General features: G+C 38.1%; 1 protein-coding gene across 1 annotated transcript in view; it reads right to left on the bottom strand.

Moving 5' to 3' along the window:
* LOC144195914 (F-box/LRR-repeat protein 17-like) overlaps positions 1 to 22,656 on the bottom strand; it is a 140,284-nt gene that overhangs the window by 30,253 nt on the left and 87,375 nt on the right. The window contains exon 9 of the mRNA XM_077715794.1: positions 16,436 to 16,512. Coding sequence (XP_077571920.1) covers positions 16,436 to 16,512 — 77 coding nt within the window. The remainder of the gene's footprint in view (positions 1 to 16,435; positions 16,513 to 22,656) is intronic.

Below are 22,656 nucleotides of genomic sequence, written 5' to 3'. Positions count from 1 at the left end.
TATAAAAAAGGGATATGAATTATTACTGTGCAATCAGCAAGGAATTTACAACCTCTGAATCAAAATTATTAAGAGATACGACTGCTCATTAGGGTGGACTGCTTTTGCTGTAATGTGATGCTACGGTCTATGCTTGTGTTCCTTCCCAGAAGAAATTCCGGTTACCATTGTTCATGGTCTCCTGGTCTCTCAAGAATGTAAAGCAATGTTTTTACATGCTAACACACATGCAGTCTCTGCAATACATAGTAAGTAGTGTGTAGGCGCTGTCACGCTGTGATCTATGTATGATGGATGTAATTTTAAACTGGATCCCACAGGATATAACAAGGTGGAATTGTTGAATGAAAGTGATTGGATGGCAAAGGATAACAAAATGAAATACAATTAGTTTAAAGAGGGGATGTTGGGTACAAAAGCTAGAAACTGATCCAATCTCAGGCAGAATTCAGTTCTGCATGGAAGGTGAAGCTCGGCCTTTGCTCATTTAATTCATTAGAGCTGAAGTAAATCAAGACTTAATTGCTGGTAGAAACATTAATTCCTTAAATTTTAGCAAGATAGTGATGACCAAGCATGACACGAGAGGAAAATGATAACATATTTGACCCAACCACACCACCTCACATGCACACATACACAGACACAAACATCCCTTGAAGCAATCCATATAATTGAAAACCTGCCAGATCCAATAGGAGGCATGCAGGTCAATCTATCACAAGAGATAAGAGGCAAAATCAAGTGGAGTCTGATATATGGCAGATGACGGGTGGATAGACAAACAATCAAGTGGAGCTCAATTGAGTCTCCTTTTCAGCATAAAGAATCCAGGGGAAAAAGTGTATATGACTGAATAGCTCAGCAACGGAGTTAGACGAGAGTGTCGAAGGCAGAGGTGGGAGGTGTCGGGGGGCACTGTGGTTGTGAGCAACCGTGTATCACCAGCCGACAGGTGGTCTGCGTTTAGATGGATGGGTCCTGGTATTGATAAGGTCAGACCTCATTTGTGCCAGACCTTTTACATTTCGTGAAATGCTGGCCTGGCCGTTGGCCTGTCGGGGGCAATTCGTTGCAGTGAAAAATGAACCAGTTCAGCGGAAAAACAGTGATTTTATTGCAAAAGCGTGAGTATCGTGCTTGCCATTGTAAATTGTCATATAAAATATAAGCAACACATTTCAAATCTCACCAGCACTTTTATTTACAGCAGCTTGGCTTTCCCCTTTCTGTATTCTGTACAGACTAGAACAATTGTATACCATTCATTCTAACAATATCAGAGGTTGTCAATTTGACATGCCTTCACTTTTGTCACATCCATGTATTTGCAGATAGTTTTTTTTTCACGCCAGGTTTCTAATTTCTGTTGTGAAAACAGAAAACATAAGATATGAAGTCACTTAATACTCAAAGAAAGAAAAGAAAACCCAAGGACTCATTTTATGAACATGACAAAGCTTCAACCAGCGAGCGCATGTCATGGTCTGTGTCATGGTGAAGGTTGAATACCAATCATATGTGTAGAACACAGGGCGTTGTTGGAATAATAGTGCAATTAGTGAAGTAGGATATATTTTCAAAGAGAGGAAACTCTTCATTTAACCTGTATTGACCCTTCTAAGAGAGACTCATCTATCCTACTTTTAAATAGGGTCAGTTCCCATTATTGTTAAATAATGTAAGAACATAACCTTGGCAAGCAGCTACATCATGAGGATATAGTCCAGGTTTTTAATAACACACGTCTCGTTCCACAAGCTTTAAGTTGGTTAGGAGCTGTTTAGAAAATAACCAGTCCAATTAAAAGAATAAGATGGCATCCAGGGAGCATGTATTTAATCTTGCACATACATAGAAACTACAAAGCTGTTTTGAGAGGATTTTACTCACTCATCTTTATGCCAATCACCCCTTTAAAATAAGACCATATAGTATGTTAGTAGTAAGTATGTTAAAAGACAAATCATGGGGAGCTTCATTAATTTTCAATCGTCTGTGTCCACCCTGTGTTGAAAGATCTGTCCAGCCTTTTACATGGTGTATATAGTGCAGATGCGATTTATCAACTCAAATCAAATTGAGTCATTAAATGACGTGGGGATATTTGTATATAAACAGTAGTGTTGTAATAATATAACAACAACGATAGTCTTTCAAGAGGAAAGCATTCTTTCTTCTTCCACAGTTCAGACTTTAAAATCCCCCCACTGACAGGGATACAGACAACTCCATTGCTGCTTCAAAATTAGCCCAATAAAGAAAATGTATCAAACATGACTGAATGCACCTTCAGTTTCTTCATGAGGAGGCCAGAAGGCATCCCAGTGGCTCTCTGACCAATTTCACTATAAATGAGAAACAATTGACCTGTACATAGCCAAGAACCCCAATTCCTTGTAAGACATATTGCAAAGCCTCATTCTCATGTAGCTATCACGCCAGCTTAAGGCAAGCTGACAACCCACTTTGAGTGGTCAGCAAATTGATCAAAGCATGTCCTGTAACAACAAAAATACCTACTCTTAACGTGCTTTTAACACACCCGAAAGAACGAAAAAAAGCCATAACCGATCAATGTCCTCTTGAAAGCATAGCCATAGTCGATTGATGTCCTCTTTAAGGCAAAGCCATAGTCGATTAATGTTCTCTTTATGTCAAAAATGATACGTTTAATTGTAAAAGAATAAACATTGTCCCTCCTCCCATCACATGGGTTTAGACAGTTACTGTTACAGCAATAGTACCAATGTGCCTATTTGTTTATATCAACTCAACACCCATCACTATAGGGTCGACTAGAACAAATTGTTGGATTTTCTCAATCTTTCCAACGCCTCTTTCACACATTGATTAATTTGTTAAAGAAACCACATATTTATTTGACGACAAACATTTGACCGCCAGACTATATATCGGTGACCATTTTAATTATAAATTTCACCTTCAAGGAAGTATAACTGGAATAAAAATTCAAACAACAAAAGCCTTTTCTTTCGGAGAGGTTAACATTTGTTAATGGGAAGCAGTACTGACTTGGATAATGATACTTTATATCAATCACAATGACAAAAAACAGATGGAAGAGAGGTAAACTGTACAAAATGTAATCCAGAAGAACTTGATATCTAAATGGCTTGAAGAGTGGCTAATCAATGATAGATAATAGGTTAGGAAATAAGTTAATGCCAGTGTTAGTTAGATGGGGCTTGAATCATTAACGAAAGCATACATATGAGAGATCAATTCATTTTCATCTGTTAAGCATTAAAGTAGATAAAATTCGGAACACTCCTCCGAATAATGATGCATAATCTTGGCCCATGGGATACCCTGATAAAGCCAGTTATGGCATCTGTCCAATATGTAATAAAAGCAGCTTCTACATAAAGACATACCATCTTCACTTCAAATATGTTGGAATGAATTTCAGTAGCCACTTTCATTAGAGTGAACACCAGCCTTTATATAAGAACATTTCTAGGAGTTTACAGCACAAGGGAAGGGACAATCTCATAAAACCTGAGAAGATGCCTTCCAGCAAAGAGTCCTTCTGATAACAGGAATCAAGACCTGCCATGCAGAGACTTTAAGACATTCCATTTCTTTCATTCTTCATCAAAAATAATTTTAGCTTTGGAGTGAAATGCTATAAACATTGTGGGGCACTTGGTACACCGGTGTCAGGACTGAGTAATCGATATAGTAATATTGAGCAATGGGTTCCTGGGCTAGGTTAAACGAGAAAGCATCCAAGCATATATGTTATTTTCATTCATGCTATTTTAGTTGGTGGAGCCGTGACCTTTAACATCCAGTCAACAAAAGTGCAAACAAATAAAGAAAAGAAAAACAACTACAAAAATATTCAAAATATTCTGAAATTAACATTACAAGAACAAAGTCATACTTGTAATATTAGAAGATTAAAACTGTACTATTAGGATAGAAAAACTGTAATATGATGAGGTTAAAGTGGTTTTGTTGCTTAATTTTAGGTCAAGTGAACCAGAAGTTGTTTGGATTCACGGAACCAAATGTGCATTATATCTACCATGCCTCTCTAGCAAGGTTGGAAAAAAAAAAAAACAAGTCCCAAAAAAGCAATGATATTAATTTCAGACGCTGACTAATACATTTCTTAAGCAACCTTGCATACCCAGTGAGATCAGGTGAATGATTATCAGCAGCCAAAATTAGTTCACCCAGTTCACCGACTATCACACAAGAACTGCAGTGCACCTGCGTCACATCCCAGCTTGCAACTGACCATGATGGTAAAATTGTCTTCTCTCCGGTCTCTCTTTCCAGGCTAACAGCCCACTAGGCACTGGCAGAGACTACTGACTGACCCTGACTGCTGCCATTTCAAGCAGAGACCTCTGAGCTGAAATCAATAGCGAGTGCTCAAGATGGAGCTTGTTTGTCACCCTGTCCCTGGTCTGTCAGTCACCATCCTTCATGTCTTCCACTGGCTGCTCATACACAAGTGAACCTGTGGTTGTCTATGGAAAGGGCCTTGGGAACATGGAATGATAATTAGCTATTGAGATGCCGATTAATACAACTGATAAATGACAGGGACCTCTAGAAGCCATGCAGTATATTAGCTCTTGATGGTTAGAAGCATAGTTTAATAGAAAAATGTGGAATGTGGAAAAAATGTTCAACGTTTTTTATGGTCTCACGTCATCTCACAAAACCACTCACAAATTACAATAAAAACATGTTTGGATGAAAAGAAAATTATGATGGTCCAATTTAATCAGAAAAATTCCCACCAGTGTGGCATATTCATTCTTTCATTTCTCATTGTGCTTATCTTCACAAGGTTTGCAGGGGTGCTGGAGCCTATCCCAGCCAATTACAAGAAGTAGGCGGAGTACAAACTGACTTCCATGTCAGCCATTTGCAGTACTGTGCAATACTTGGATCTATTATTGCAAATTGCAAGGCATATCATGGAATGCAATCAATATGTAGCACGTCTATGCTGACTGTAATGTATCAAGCACATTACAAGTTGCCTATGCAAAAACTATAAGCACTTTCTTAGCATGTAGCACTATGAGAACATTCGCCTGGAGAAAGGGTCCCGGCTAAACAGCTTTCAGTTTATTTGAAAGTGTCTTAAGAACCACTAGAAAGTAGCGATCGGGTGATTCCTGACACTTTGCTCCCCGTAGTAAAAGCAAAGCAAAAGGTGGATGAAAGCAATCTCTTCTCAAATACCATATCAGAAGTGTTTCCTGGCACACAGAAAATGTCAGCTGAATACCAAAAATAGCCTTTTCTTCTTTACAAGAACAATCACAACACACTTGAGCCAGACATCAAATGCTACCATATCGAAACAATAGATTCAAATTTTATTGTATTTATTATGTCATGTACATGGTTCTACTGTATAAATATGTAACTCCACGTTTTGTTCTACATACTTTCCACTTGGTATGCACAAACCATATTCAATTGTTAAGTGCAGGTGAAAAGAGCTATTAAGTTGCTGGCAGAGAGATCTGTGCATGCACGTGTTTGTGAGTGGGAGAGACAGGATGACAGATTGCTGCCCATTCTAAAACATGACATTCTAATCGGTGAGCATGTTAATTAAGAGACTTCATTGAACTGTTTCTGGTCGCTGGAGAAACTGTAGTCTTAATGAAAGGAATGCATGTTTTGTGAAAAGCACGTTATAAACCAGCTGTGTCAAACGGGTTTTGGTTCACCGGCTACAGTCAAAGCAATTAGATCTCAAGTATATTTTTGGCCTTAAACATTAATATATAAATAACAGTTTCTTTCATTCACCTATTTTTCCAAATATATTCACAATAATATTTGCATTTAATGAAGATTATCTTTTGAAATTATTTTTTATTTAACTATCTCAGTGAATGATCACTATAAAACGAGTTGCTCCATCCAATACATTATCGATTCATCAAGTCATCATAAAACAAAGTATCATGCAGACCTATTATAATATTTTCTTTTTCATAATAATCCAATTCAAATGCATTCTATCAATACACAAAAAAGCCATTGGCACTCCATTCGAACACTTTATGCCTGATAGCAGGGAAGAGAAAGCTTGGGAGTGATTATATATTTGTACATATGCAGACTGTATTGATTGGTTCACCAGGAGACAAGGCCATTTAGACAGTTCTTATTGTGCTTCGAAGATAGAGGAGGTGTTTACAAAATGCCACACTGGAGTTGGATACCAAGGCCCCTTTGTGGACAACCCATGGCGCAACGCAGCTATAGAGAATGGAGAGCCACTCGAATCAATCCTGAGGGCCCTCTCTTCTCAAAAATATCTTTTTTTTTTAGGCAAGAAAAATGCACATCCACCGTCACAGATGATCGAGCGCCAGAAATCCAATGTCGAGGATGGAACTCTGTCGGGCTTTTGACTTGTTCTCACTTCAGTCCAAACAATAAACACAAATACACAAAGTCAATGTTGACCCGAGCTCCCCTGGGAGCATTTTCGTTCCATATAGGCAGGATGCCAATTGCCATTTCAGTGTGAATTTATGTAACAACTCCCATGAGGTCTTACGTCCACTAATAAGAAATAATAAAGGTAACATTGACCTTATAATAGCTGTTTTCCTGCCAAACTGGAAGCACTGAAAGGAAGTCTTTGTGTAATGGACGGTGCATTTTGGGTAGATTACTCAGAGGGTTAACGAAACAAAAAATGTTTCTTTAGCAAAGCAGTCTGACATTATTTTCAAAACGAAACATGTAAACACAATATGACACAAGGTGCACGTGAGCATGAAGATTATATTGAAATTGATCTTTGTGAATACATTTGGACAGTCTGTTAATATAAAATCTGATGTGTTGACATTTTTTTTTCTCTTTGCTGAGGTACAAGGATAACTTTCAAGCTATGGTGAATACAGTTAACAGATGCGTTTCTATGAAGCCTATCATTTTCAATTAGATGAAACTCCTATTTGCACAAATGTTTTCATTGTACTGCAACTTGAAATGGCAAAAGAGCAAACAAACAAAAAACAATAACACCTCGTTCCTATGGTAGTGTGTTTTGGAACAATGCAATATTATAATATGGTCAACAGCACGATTTCATTGCGCATTTCTCTCAGTGACTTTGGTAGCAAAGGTTTGAAGGAAGCACTGTAGGGTGACAGTGAAATCAACTCAGTTCAAACTAAACAAGAATGCACCCCCCTTGCTTCAACAGAGCTAGAAATATTGTTCAAGACAATTCAATTACTATTTTGAATTTAAACACACTGACAACCCCCTGCTAGCCATCAGTGCAATTGTATAAACGTCTGATTATATGCATACTCACAGTGGAGCTTTGGCTTATGGCAATTCAAGAAAAAATTAGTGACAGTTACCATGGAATGTTTATTGTCACAGTTCATTATGTGCACTGCCTTCTTTTTACCGAACTTTCCAGACGTTACGTTAAAAAAATTTCATAGTTTCACTAGGCGTAGGACTTCGACTATGTATTATTTCATATTTTTATTTTTTTAATTAAATATTGTATCTGGGCACAACATTGCATTTGAAGAAAGTCACATTTTACTTAAGATTGTATGTTGAAGTCTCTTAAAAGAAAAAAAAACAATGGGGCACTACGCATGATTGAGTTACAAAATACATGCACATTGAGAGGAACAAGGAACACCATTATAAGCCATGGAATGAGTATGAAACCATGCATGCATTTGCCTCTGCAGTGCATTTGTGGGTCAGGCATATAATTGAGAGCTTAAGACGTACACCCCGTTTGATAAGATGTCCTATCTACCAGGCTGCATGCTGCTCTTACAAACTGCCATCCACTGGTACACATCTGATTAGGGCTGCTCTGTAAATGAAGCTTTACCGGACAGACTGATAATACAAGGAGCGAAGACAGCAGGAGAGCAGGAAGAAGGATTAGAATATGTAAAGGTGAAATGAGGAGGAGACCTCCAAAAAGATGGCCAAGGTGGAGGAGCAAAATTAGATGGAGGAATTAGCAGGAAATCAACTCAACTCTATGTTACCGCCAAATAATACAACACAGTGATTGATTTAAAAGACACATTTAAGAAAGGAGGCTTTAAGAATCAACATTACTGCCCTTTAAATGTTAAATTATTCAATATATAAATTAGAAAGTTGTTTAGATGACCAGCTGGAAGAGAATATATCTTATTACAGCTCACAATTAAGTTGAACACAGAGTAATTAAGGAAAACTCAAATAATTTGGCCCTGCAGCTCTTTTAGGAAGTTTGCTTGAAAAGTTTTCAGGAACAACATTAATTGAATTGAAGTATTTGCCTCAACACTGTTTACCTACCTGTCAATATTAACATTCTAAGCCCACAATAAATTAAATAAATAAATCTCACCACGTCCTTAGAACATTCATCCATTCATTCATTTTCCAAACAGTGTATGATGATGTACAAATTTAGGGGCGTGCTGCCCATGTCATTGCATCCATCCATTTTCCTTAACGCTTAAACTCACAAGGCTAACTTTGAGCTCCGGCATTTGTGGCCGGTCAATGTAATGTCAATAAAAATAAAGCCAGCAAAATAAAGTTGCCAAAATTCCTGTATTAAGTATGATATTGTGACATAAATTAGTGCAGGAAAATTATATGGTCATGTTTCAGAGATCTTATTCTTTTGATCATGACGCACCATTTGGGATCATAACTGTAGGGTAAGAAAGTTGATTTTCGACTCACATAGAATTCAATATTAAATCCTTATGATGGACAAATAATTATTGATATATTAACCATTCATTATTAATTGTCAATATCAATCTCAAACAAACTGTCAAAATGCTGGAAATAATTCTTAGGAAGAACAATGTTTTTGGCATCAAGGCGCAAATGTCAACTTGCTGACAGTTTAGCAGACATACAGCTTTTAGTAAATAATAATTGCAACCAAACAGCAGACCCCCACTGTGTTATGTTTAAAGAGAAACAAATTCGAAAAGCCATGTATCATGTACATAGACAAACACAGGCCATTGAACAAATAATGAGTGGCATGCTGTTTGACACTGGGCTGTTTGCCAAAGCTACTGCTTCGACACATTTAAGAGTCATGAGCAAAGATATTCAAACAGCTCTGATGTGGTGTGCATTATTGCCACTGCCAAGTCACCTGAATGATTTAAAGCTCCTCTGTCAAACTAACAGCGAGAACTGGCACAGAGACGCAACGTGAGAGGAAAATAGTCAAAAAGCTACTTTCCAGAAGGTGATGACAAGCGCGCAAGGAGAGGTGATGAAAGATGAGATTAGGAGCAGAAAAATGAAAAGTGCCCTTTAAGTAGATATATGCTTTGCATTTAAATCCTACAGTAATCTTCCTGTAAGCAGGGGGAATCCCACTGAGATAAAGAGGAGGATGCTCATGTGGACAGAGGCTTCCAAGGTGGAGTAAAAACAAGGCAACAATAGACTGTATATGACAGGTCAATGGTCAGGAAATGGCATCAGCAGGATTTATGAATAAACAGTGGGGGATAATCACCCAATACAAGTACTGACCTTGAAAGGGATTAGTGAGGGTATTATCTCGCAAATTTCTACACATGTAGAAAAATGAGGCAAAGGGTGACCTTCGGGAAAGAAAGTTTTCAATTTAACAGAAAAGGGAACAACTTTACTAGTTAGCAAAAATCAAGTAATGAATGACTTTTGTTCAAAGGTAACTTCTAAATTATTTATAATACAAATATATATATATATATATATATATATATATATATATATATATATATATATATATATATATATATATATATATATATATATATATATATATATATATATATATATATATATATATATATATATATATATATGTATATGTATATGTATATGTATATGTATATGTATATGTATATGTATATGTATATGTATATGTATATGTATATGTATATGTATATGTATATGTATATATATATATATATATATATATATATATATATATATATATATATATATATATATATATATATATATAGAGAGAGAGAGAGAGAGAGAGAGAGAGAGAGAGAGAGAGAGAGAGAGAGAGAGAGAGAGAGATGTATAAATAGAACAAGGAATGAGGTTCTTGAACTATTAAACACTTTTAAATGTGGTCACAAAAACATGAGAATTTATGTAACCTGGTGGACAGCTCCATTCACACCTGAGAAAAGTAGAATAAGGACATTACCATGGACACACAGAGAAAGCTCAAAGTCATTATGGCAGTTTTACACCTGCCTGCAGGCTCCTCGGAGGCAAGGATCACATGTGAGTGCGTGAAGCTGCAGGAATTAATCAGAAAACACACACACAAATGTGATGTGCTGCTTCACTTCCATAAACAAAACAGACAACTTATTGGCAACATTAACAGATATATACTCATGTTATTTTAGTCCCACAGGCACACTTTTACAGCTCGCTGTTATTAGCAGCTCACTGGAAGTTAGTGAGCAAACCAGAAGACAGTATGTAAAGGACAAATTGAGTCATATTATGCAAGCCCCCTGACAGACACCTGCGGCCCGTTGAAAGAGAGGCCTTCAAAATCAAAATCATTTTTTCCATCCTCGAGCAATGTGTAGGTACATGTTCTTTTACATTGCATGCACGGCTACATTCGTTATAAAGAACCAGAAGTTTGTCTTATCAAAAGTAAACCACATAAAATCTGTATTTTATATGCAAAGGGGAAGCTCCTAAATGTAATAAGGGAAAACAGTAGAACGTGTGTGACTAGTAAGATGGTGGTCAGCTCGAGCCTCAAACCAAACCACCCGATAAACCCCCACCCCACAGACACACACAAAATGCAAACAGTGCATGAAGCTGAAAAAGCTAGGGTTGGAGTGAAAAGCACTGAGGACAATATATGGAAACTAATTCAATTTCCACCTCTTGGCACTGCTCACCCATGTGCAAATAGCACCACACAGGCTGATGTAGGGAAATGAGAACTATATCTGAACCAGTCACACGGAAGCCTATAGAACAGGGGTGGCCAACCAGTCAGAGACCAAGAGCCACATTTTTTACCGTGTTACCGCAAAGAGCCACATTTTTTACTGTGTTACCGCAAAGAGCCACATCACACAGATTTATTGTAAATGTCACACACCAGCATAGTAATGACATAAATTGACTCCTACAGTACTAACAGCACAGGCCAGTCATTATCAACAATGAACATTGTGTGTGCACTGTCTCACACAGACAAACTCTCAGTTCAACCAAGTCCACAAACAAAAATATAATAATTTACAATAGCGTTTTTCTTTTTCTATGCATGTTACTTAGTGGGACTTCTGTCATAAAATCAGCGCCTATTTTTGCGCAACATTCGCTCCTTGTGAGCTGTCATTTATTATGAATGGCTTTTCGCTAGTTAAAAGCCATTCATAATAAATGACAGCTCACAAGGAGCGAATGTTGCGCAAAAATAGGCGCTGATTTTATGACAGAAGTCCCACTAAGTAACATGCATAGAAAAAGAAAAACGCTATTGTAAATTATTATATTTTTGTTTGTGGACTTGGTTGAACTGAGAGTTTGTCTGTGTGAGACAGTGCACACACAATGTTCATGCGAGGCAGACCAAGGCGAGAGTGCTCAGCCGGGAGCAGCCAATAGGAGAGCGAGGTGTACACCCACGTGGTGGGCGAACTAGCGCGCCCACCACGTGGGTGTACACCTCGCTCTCCTATTGGCTGCTCCCGGCTGAGCACTCTCGCCTTGGTCTGCCTCGCACGGGGTGTGGCTTTTTCAGCCGACGCTCGATCTTTGGGATACTTTTTGTGTGCGCGACGCCGTTCATTGTCGCTTCTGGTTCACGGGAGCTCTCCCACTCTGTTAAAAACGTTTACTCAAATGACCTTGCTCCTACTGGGAAACTTTGAGGTATTTTCATCCCAAGCACATGCGCATTGGACGAAAATACCGTATTGAACTCAAGCGAAGCGCACACGCAAAAAAAATAAAACACAAATACAAACTTTGATATGGACGTAAGAGCCGCATGAAACCGGGCAAAGAGCCGCATGCGGCTCGCGAGCCGCGGGTTGGCCACCCCTGCTATAGAAGTTGACTTATAATACACTTGAGCAAGGGTGGTCTAGCTCAACTCTTTTACCCTAAATCCAGGCTTCCAATGGATTTCAAGCACAAACATCTTTACGTGTAAGCCACTTGATGTTTTATTGTAGCCATTAATGAATTCTGCAATTTGAGAAACGTGAGCTGGCGTGAAACATGATTTAATTGTGGCAACAAAAAAAAGCTGAAAAGTTAAAGCTTACTTAAAAAATCCTCTTTGCTTTTTTATTTCATCTGTTCATTCTCCGTATGTGTGATGTGTCCACAAAAGGTTTGTTCAGCGACATGAAAGTCGATATGATGTCTCATTAAAAAAAAATCTGATCTGCTTGTTTTTACAGCACTAAAATGCGAAGACACCTCCTCGTGGTGTAGAGATTCATTCGCCTGACTCCGGTGAGGGCTGGCAGGGGCTCAATTCCCACTGGTGGCGGTATTATTGGCAGTACGGATGGTTATTTGTCTCTGTGCGCCCTACAACTGAATGGCGACCATTCTAGGGTGTAGTCAGTCTGCTTTTTGCCCAAAGACAGCTGGGTTAGGTTCCAGCAACCCCGCAACCCTTTCGAGAATGGACGGTGTGGAAGATCACAAGAATCCAGTTTAACTATGTTGTAACAATATTCTTTCTGAATGAAAAAGACCTCAGATTGAAAGGTGAATCCTGTAATTGTATAGGATCCAGATGGTTGTTGTATCACTGTTATATAAATATGAAAAATGGAAAAGCATTCAAAAAGACTTTGTCTTACGGAGCTTGTGGAATTATTCCTACATTCTGAATAGTCTAGCAATGTCTTTTCTATTTTTTTTATTCATCAGGTCTCCCACAGGTGCCTCACTCCATCTTGTATTCACACAAATGTACATAAGAGGCCACGACTGACAACGTAAGAGGTTGTCTGCAGCCATGCGGATGAAAAGGTATTACCATATGTAAAGAAGAGAGGTTGTGAGGCCTCTCTTTTTGTCCTTGAATAAAGCAGGTGGGCAACCATGGAAAAGATAAGTGTGCTGGGACGCAGAACTTGTGCACACACGAGAAGGCTAGTGAATGCTAGTCATACAAACAATTGAGTGTAATACTGTAGTGGTTCCAGATAAATTGTATGTACATAGTGAATCTCAGTATGTGTAGGGTCACAGGTTTTCTCATCATAATCAGGTTTCTAACTTACAAAAAGGCCACAATACAACGCACCCTCCTTCAAAAAAATCATTTGGTGTCTAGACAAAACAAAGATAGGCATGCTTTTTTTGTTTTTTTGTTTAGGGTTCAAGCATTATATATCTGGACCATAGCAAGCTCAGGGACAATACTTGTGTTTAAAAATCATAATCTTTAACCTAAATGATAGTGGCAGAAGAGAACATTTCAAATGTCCTTTGCTATCAAAAAGGAAATAAATATTGACTACTCTTTACATTGTCCACAAAATCCCAAACTTGAATTATGATAAAGCTTAAAAGCTTTAAAAAAATCTGTTGGAAAATGTCCTTCTTTATATTGAACGTCGAAAAGTTTTTTTTTTATTTTTAACTTTTTATATTTAAAGGAATGCATGTTGATCAAATCATCCTGAAATTTGGGGAGTAGTCTCAAGACGACGATCAAGCGTTTTAGAAAATATTGCCTATTCATTAATGGTGATGTCTACAGATTGAAATTACAGATGTATGTAACTGATAAAGACCTGCAAAAGTGTCATTATGACGCGTGTTTGGAATTGGCTGCTTGTTATTCTAATTATAAAATAGAGTCTGAATGAATGGGCACTGTGGACTTAGTGCTGTCTATCTATTGCAGAAAAAGAGCTTAGTCCTTGCGTAGTATTTTTGAAGTGAGAAACATCAAGGAAATTAGAGAGAAAATTTGAGAAGTAGCAAGATTTATAAGACTTAAATCCTGGAGTGCATGCGTTTAACAAGGGTGCCTAGATTGCCAGAGGAAGAAAAAGAAGAAAAGGAGAAAAAAAAGTAGTTGTGTTCATGCTAATTGGTCTGCATGTTTTTGATAAATGGGGTCGAGGATATAGGAAGACTGTTTTCATGGCACTAATAAGGCTTTTAGCAAGATCATTACCTCCCAAAAAAGGCTCTGTCTTGACTTTTCCATTTATTCGTTGGGATATAACGGCTAAGAACCATCTGCGGTGAGGCTAAAATTACATGTTTCGTAGTATTCTGCTGGCGTCATCTAACAAGTTCTCCATGTTTGTCTTCAAGATCACACAGGAAGTAGAAGCTAAGAATACAAAAATGTAAGAGGCTTGTGTACATCTCAAATGCACTCAGTGAGTCCATTAATAAAAATAATTAGCACAGGAGATGAGTGTGGCGTAGAAGGGGGCAAACGGGCAGGGAGCAGCTTGGCAGATGTAAAATCTCATTTCTGTTATTCAATTTATCAGAGGAAGAAGCAGGAAGCCAACCAATCATTTTAGTGGTGCCTATAAAAGCAAGCTTTACTATTGTGGATGGACATGCAAAATACTAAGAAGGCTTTATTGGAGGGCCAGGAGGGTCATTGGCTATAAAAGATCAGATTTCACCAATTTATCTTGCTCTAAAGGATTAGAGACCAAAAATGAGAAAGGAAAGAACGTGGCTGTGGATGCTGCTTTGGGTTTAATGTACTTTAAGGATGTGGGAGTCATTTATCAACCAACACAAGACGTACGCCCATGCGATTGGCGGTTCACGTTCAGGGAGGCCAAAGTGATGATTGCCACGGTAACTCACACCAGTCACAGGATTGTCGAGTAATCATGATGGTCCCCACCCTGTGGCATACATGTATGAGGCAACAAACACCTCCTCTACGAGGTAATGTAGGAATTACTGCACATAATACTCATTCCCCAAAGAGTATGTATATATCACAATGCTGTACAGTTGCTTCATGCTTTGAATTTAATGCTATGGGCGTGACACATTAGGATCTATAAAGGCATCCCAAATGTGTTTGATAAAGGGCTGAACTAGGAGACATTTTCATATATATACTTATAGTGTGGTACATTTCCTCATTCCGCCTTTGTCGCCTTTGTCAATAATTAATGCAGGATAAAAATTTGAAAAATATAATCAGTTCTCTACTTTCATACCAGATTTAATTTTTCTGGTATTGATATAGACAGGATACACAGATAATTAGGAAATGTGTTGGTCTTTCTTTTTGTATCACTTTTCATAGTGTGGCTCAAAAGTTCAAGTGAGCCCAGTGCAGAGGACTGTGTGGGAATCAAAATGCACTTCATGTGACAACAACAGGGAGACCAAGGTGATTATTGCCATGGTAACACGCACAAGACAGACATAGTATTACAGATTTGTGTGGCCATGAACAGAGTTCAGTTTCGAGGTTCGTTCCAATGACGCTGTAAGTCCATGTGTATATGATGTAGTATTCATGGAATGCAGCAGGACGCTGTGCAGTTTTACAATGTGAAAGCAAATAAAAACACTTCCTTAACAACATCCTCCTTAGCTCAGCTTGTCTAGTGTAGACAATCACCACTGTTCTTCTATACTTCCCTATAGTGAAATGGTAATGCCACCCTGACAGTTTTCTATTTGTATGGATAGAACACTAAAATAAATACTGCTAATTACGTTACACTGGACTACAAAACATTGAAATACAACTGTAACATTGACAGGGGGCAGAGCGAATTTAACTGCATAAATAATGACAATAAAAGCATCCAATTCAATTCAAATATCCATGAATGGCAATCGAGTTTTTGTTTATTCTTGCACAATTAAAATTACTGCATTTTATAGTATTTTTGTTTGTGCCTGAAAAGTCAAAAGCCACTGTCAATGTAAAGGGATGGGCAAGAAAACTACCTTTCTAAATATTTCAGTAGATATCCTGTTTAGATTCACAACCAAACATCTAACGCAACACTTTAAGCACTGAACTCTTCTCAAACCACAGGCATTACTTTAAAATATATTACAATTGCCATACATTACTTTTTACCAAAGGATGTATGGACTTACAGTGAAAGCTTCCTCAGTAATTCCAATTTTAATTTCAAAAACTGCACCGTAAAGTTTGATGCTGCAACTGCACTGGGAAGTAAGTAGGAGGACCACAGAGGAGATCTGACACTATCATGCATAAAACTTTTCAATCATAATTTTACAGTTTGCGAGCCTCACGCGGGCCAAGCTGTAAAAATAAAAATGAACCCTGAATAATGGCAGTGTCGGCGGGTAATAATGGTTACGATAATGATGTCGGAGGCCAGCGGCAACTGAGGGATGGTGTGTGAAAGAGACTTACCATGGTCGGTGATTTTACAGGAGACCAGATAGAGCTCCTTCAGGCTCCTCCCCTCCTTGGCAATGATTTCCACGCACCTACAACAAAGCAAAGAAAGAGGCTTTAAAAATATGCACAGCAAGCAAAAGCCATTCTTTGTTGTCACCTATTTTTGTGCTTCAAGTCATAAAACATGGAATTTTCTCAAGTCATGGTTAAAACGTACATTTGTCAGGTTACATCTCTTAATATTCTGCTACTCGTTATTTAATGTCTGCCCTGAAATTTGTATGATGTTTATTGAACAACTCAAACACTGAACTGGAACAGCATGTGTCTAGGGTGTTTGGGGAATTTGCATTCAGAATATTGGCTGAGGTCACTGGAATACTGTGTGTGGGTGTGGGTGAGGGTAAAGGTCCAAAGAAAGTTTACACTGAGGGAGGGGCAAGGGGAATATCAGACTGTGTGTATCAAACAATTTCCTTTAAATGCCTCTAATGAGAAGTGTGTGTGCTTCAAAGAGATCCTGTTCCAAACATTTGACCTATTAACCTTGAGCAGAACATCTTTTGATTATGCTGATGGTGTTCCTTCATTAATATGTACTGTGTAAGTAGAAGGGGAACGCATCCTACACACAATCTAGTTAACATCAAAGCTCAAAGCGGCTTTCCGAAAACTGTTATTGAGTTTACTCGTGATTTAACAAGACAGGAACTGTACCAGAACTAGGAATATGTACCATACAAATTTAGTCAATGCGAGAAAGTACAAGGTTTCAAACATAAAATATGTTTTTTGTTCCTCAGTTATATTTAAGTTACTAAATATAAGTCACCAATAAGATATGGAGTGGATGGATGATGAATACAAGGTGTTTTACACCTTTGAATTATGTATACAGCTGTTCCTGAGACCAAGACAAATTTCTCCTTTCGGAGATAAAGAGAAATCCTGAGGCTGCTACATGATATCACCGACAACTCTGCTTATTCTGAACCACGTCGTGCAAGGTCTAGGATTACTAACCATTATTCATATGACAACACAGTAGGGTAACATTGGGGACATTGCTACAGTTTTCACTAAAGTGCAATCAATCTATCAACAAATGACTTGGAATCAAATACAGGAAAAAAATGTAAGTAATGATTTCTATCATTGGGGTTGTAAGTGCAGCTCCTCCGTGTGTGACACATTACACTGTAGAACCGTTAAGTTCGAATGTGTGCCAGATTTCTAAAATTCTTATTTTCAGGGCGAGGCCAAAGCTCTTCAAATGTGCACCAGCCTATCTGCTTTAGTTCACTGGGCTGAATCTTTGTACTTCCGTTTTTCTATTACATTTCAGTTGCAGATGTCCAGGGAGCCTTTTCTATGTTATCAGGGCATGCTGTCAGTACTTTGTATTTTGTATTTCCATTTCGTCCTGTGTGTTTTCTCCCCAACATCATTTTCTTTTTATCTGGTTATTTTGTTATTAAGAAAAGTGCATATAATATCAACCGCTACAGGATCATGTAAATGTACACTAATGGTTTTTCGACAACATTCCATTCATAATAAAACATTCAGACGCTGTTGAGTAAACACCAAATCATGTGACAATACCTATATGAAGCAATTTCACAAAACGCTCATGAATTTTCCAAAACAAATATATGCAAACGCACCCATTGTGACTGAATATTAAATGTTGATAAATACATTATACAAGTGGTATGCCTTTTAAATTATGAGGATTTATATGGGCATGTCCTTGAAAAAGGCACAAAAATACCTGCCTGACCCATCACTGCACGTAATATGCTTGAGATTCAATCAAGTCAGCTGAGCAGAAACCACACTGCGTATATTAGTGGCAGCCACATTGGACCTGCTAATGAATAAATGCACTGGAAAGAGCCTGCCAACAAAGGGATGAGAAGAAAGAAGAGATTTAGGAATGCAGTGACTGAGGCCAAGCCACAGTTGCATCCATTGGGAGCTTGTTACTCTGCAAGCCTGAGGTCCCGAGGGTCACTGCGAAAGCAATTAGATCAGACATCAGTGACTGAGGAGTGAGGAGCCAGGAAAATGGAAAGACAGCATAGCGGGAAAGAGAGTAAGAGGGAATCTCCATACTGTGGTTTAAGGGAACAACAAAGGAGGGCTGACCAAGCTGAAGCAACAGATGAGGGGGGAGGGAGGATGGTGGGGCAATACTAAGGTGTGTGTGAGTCCGAATTGAAATGAAGCAAGGACAAATTCAGGAAAAAGCAGTGTTATGATGTATGCGTAAGTAGAGGTGAGCATGTGAGGGTAAAGGTCAAACCAAACGAAGAGGCGAGATATGCAAGAAACTGTCAATTCCATATTTCCCAGATACCCCACCTCAAATGAAATAGTAACCAGATGGCTTTCTATAATGGTATAATGCTGATGACTAAGGATGCATTAAAACTGTACATTTGTAATCGCATTATTTTTTCAACTGATAAGGATTAATCAGCCCGATATAAAACTCATGTCAGTCATGTGGAGACACTAAGGTAAACAAAACTGACAACACATTAGTAAGAAAACTGCAAATTCTCCTCTAAAATAAATTGTGAGCAGCATAAACAGCCTTGCTCATCACATTTTTGCTATGGCCAAGCCATCTTAACTTCCACTGCGAAGGACCAGCAGCATAGCACAGCAAATTAAGAGAGGTCAAGCTAAAGCTAAAGTATCACTTCAGTTTTGCCAGTTGTATTTTGTAATGTGTAGATATTTTATGAAGTAATCTGCTATTACATTTTGCTCATAAAAGTTGGTATTTAATAAAAAAAATAGTCAATGATAGTATATTCCTATCATTATATCCAAAATAGCACACATTTTTCTGCACCTCATCGACTGTATTTACTTATTAATACATTGCTCTTTGTTCATACTGATTATTCTTCAGACACCATATATTTGGACTGAATAAGGTAAAAGCTACAATTGCATGAAATGTAAAGCGAGACTGACATGCAAAAAATAAAGCTAGAGGAAAAACTAGTCCCCCTAGGAATCAGAAGCGAAAAATCGCTGAGCGAGAGCGATCCAGATTCTGCAGAAGACTGCATTAAACAAATTCCACAACAAGCAGGGCCCGTGGCGGTTCAGTGAAATCGAAATTCTTATTGGTCTTTGTATTTGAATGTCTTTTAGACATGTGACTAATCAATTTCCATTGAACAATCTGACAGGCACTAGGAAGACAAACATTGATAAATGTTAAGAAAAATAGTGTTCCGTATGTATCAAAAAGAAAGCAGAGAAATGTGTATCATTTTCCTTCAGCAAGGCCAAATAATGGCTGGGGAACAAAAAAAGAATGGCCCGTCGCACAGTGCCCACCAACACAGGGCCCTTTCTTATTGGGCCCTTACCACATCCAACAATTACACGGTTGTCGAAACTTACGAAAGAGGCAGAGAAATCGGAATCGGTAATTTTGGCAAAAGGAGAGGCATGACACGCAGGGGGGAAAAAATGCTGAAGGTCCAGCAAGAGGTTGAAAACATAAACGCGGCAGCGATGGAGGAGGCGGCGGCGAAGGAGGCTTCAGACTTCCACGGCTGTCTTTGGACTTAATGAAATGGAAGGGCGGGGAGCTGCAAGGAGAGCAATGCTTTACAGTTCTTGGAAAAATGCTCTTGCAAAATGATCCTTGTAGTAAATTTTCTTTATATTGCCCACAAATCCCAGCGCGAGAATCAAGAAACAAGGTTCTGCTTTCTCAAAGTGTATTTCACACACCAGGCTTTCAACAAAAGAAACTTTTTTTTCTTCGTTAGGGCACAACAAACTGATGTAAAATCAATTCATGAAAAAGACTAATTGAATTTTCAACCAATGAAAGGAATCATAAATTGGTATGACACACAATAGCTAGTAAAACCATGTTCACTACATTGCAAACCAGTACAATTATAATATTATTTCTTTGTTGATATTGTTTAAGCCCATATTTAAAACCAATTAGTCATTAAAAACATTGCTATGACTCCTCCACTGTTGAAGTGATATTACATTCAGATTGTTTGATATACAATACAATGTTATTGTTTATGATTTAAAAGAAGCAAAAAACTGGCACATTCCGGATTTTGAATTAGTACAGATATACAACTGAATTATTTCTTTCACAATTCAAAGGCAAGTTATAATTTATTTATTGTCATATTACAGAGTTGAATCTAGCAGCTAGCATTGCAGGATACATATTTTATCACCATTTGTTTGAGCATTACAATTGTCTGAATAAGGGTCTGCAATGGCAATTAGGGCCTAGCTGATTTCCCAAGCCACCTTGCTGTACCCACCAGACAAATAAGAATCATATTTCCATTGTGTTCCACAGCCGTTCATCATTTTTTAAACCATTTCGGCAAATAATGGCAGGGCACCGCAGCAGGATGTCAGTGGTCAACATCCAAAGGTTACATAATTGCAACTATAAATTTCCGTCAAAGTAACTTTCCTGTTGTGTTTTAAGAAGAAAAAAAGGGAAAAGCCATGTTGGCATCATTACAAACCTTTAGAGCCAACAAAGTGATGAATCTGGTTTCATCATGTAAACTAAGCTGAAAAAGAATACTTCAGTTGGAGTAAAAAAAATAAAAAAACCTGACTCTTTTGACACATTTTTGACTGAGTTTGGTTGTTCCTTGTTGTTAATAGCGAAAGTCTAAAACTTAAAGTTCAAGTTTTCCCTACCCAACAGGTATCAACCAATTTAATATGGGGGGAAAAGCTAAACAGAAGAAGCAATGTGTGCAAAGAAGCCAAACGTTCTCTAGTATACATCACTTGGTAGCGATTCTGGCTTTCTAATTAACCGAGAAATTGGATTAAAATGTGTTTTGCACTATTTTGCTTAATAAGAAGAACTATGGCTTGTGGCTCCGTGAAGTCCAAGTTTTTGAATTTAGTGAAGTACTTCTGAGGCGATAGTATGACATTAAGTACTTTGTGCTTTGTCTTTGTCATGCTTTTGATCAAATGTGACTGTTGCTGATAGCGAAGTGACAAACAATATGGATACATTTCAAGATTTATTATTGGGGATGAAATCTATAGACTGACGCGAGTATGTGGTCTAACATGATAAAGACACTAAATGCATTTTCCACAACATCTTGGGAAATGAGTTCAACGCTGCACATCACTACTCGCAAAATGCATGTTGGTAAGGGTAATTGAGAGTACAAACTGTCAAAGCCAAATTTTTCCCAACCTCAGACGGATATCCCGGAATTGCTTGGAGTAAATTGGAATGACCCAGGTCAAATGTAGTTTCCTTATAAACCGGGGGTGTCCAAACTATTCTACATAGGGCCACAGTGGGCGCAGGTTTTTGTTCCAACTGATCCAGCACAGAGAGTTTAACCAATGAGGTTTCTTCTGAAACCAGCAGCACCTGACACCAATCAACCTATTATACTTTTAAGACACCAGATTGGTGGAAATGGATTCTCTTCATTAGTTGGAATGAAAATCTGCAAATACTGGGGCCCCATTTTCAACCAAGGGTTGAAGTTCAAAAGCAGTTTTCAATCTGCTTTTCATGTTTCCAATAGCCAAGGCTTTCTCAAATTATTCAAAGGTTCACCTTGAGAGCTCAATAACATGAGTTGAATGACACTGCAGACATTGGTTGGGTAGAAACATGCCACATATATCACAGGAATGTAGTGTGTACTCAACAAACGAGGCACAGTACAGGAGGACACAAATCACAAAGAGAGGAGGCTTCATAGATATTACCACAGTCATGTTGCCAGATGACAGCTTTTTGAGCTGTTCAGTTACTGTACAAGACACAAGGTTGTCATTTTAACTAGTACAACATGTTTATTGCATCAATATCACACTAAACACTTGCAGTCAAGGTTCTTTCTGATTTGGAATAGTATTTTATACAAGCATTCATGACCCTTTATTCTTGCTTGTTGATTAGTATCTGGTGACCTCATTGACAGGGCCTTGAGTCAAGCGCAGCAGCATTTGGGGTTTATTGAGCCAAGGCATATACTAAATATTATATATTTGGAAAGTTTTGCAGCCTGTTGATCTTGTATCTCACTCAGAAGCTCATTAAAACAGCTTGAATGGGTGGACTATGACACAAAGTGCTTATTTTTTTGTCTGTCAGCTGTTGGACACAAGTTTATTGAACCAAATGCTATTTCATGACTGCATATTGTTGGTTAGAATTAAACAAA

This window comes from Stigmatopora nigra, chromosome 4, assembly GCF_051989575.1.
Source record: "Stigmatopora nigra isolate UIUO_SnigA chromosome 4, RoL_Snig_1.1, whole genome shotgun sequence".
In the NCBI taxonomy this organism is placed as follows: domain Eukaryota; kingdom Metazoa; phylum Chordata; class Actinopteri; order Syngnathiformes; family Syngnathidae; genus Stigmatopora; species Stigmatopora nigra.
The sequence above is the reverse complement of the archived record's forward strand: the minus strand, read 5'-3'. Positions and strand labels throughout refer to the sequence as shown.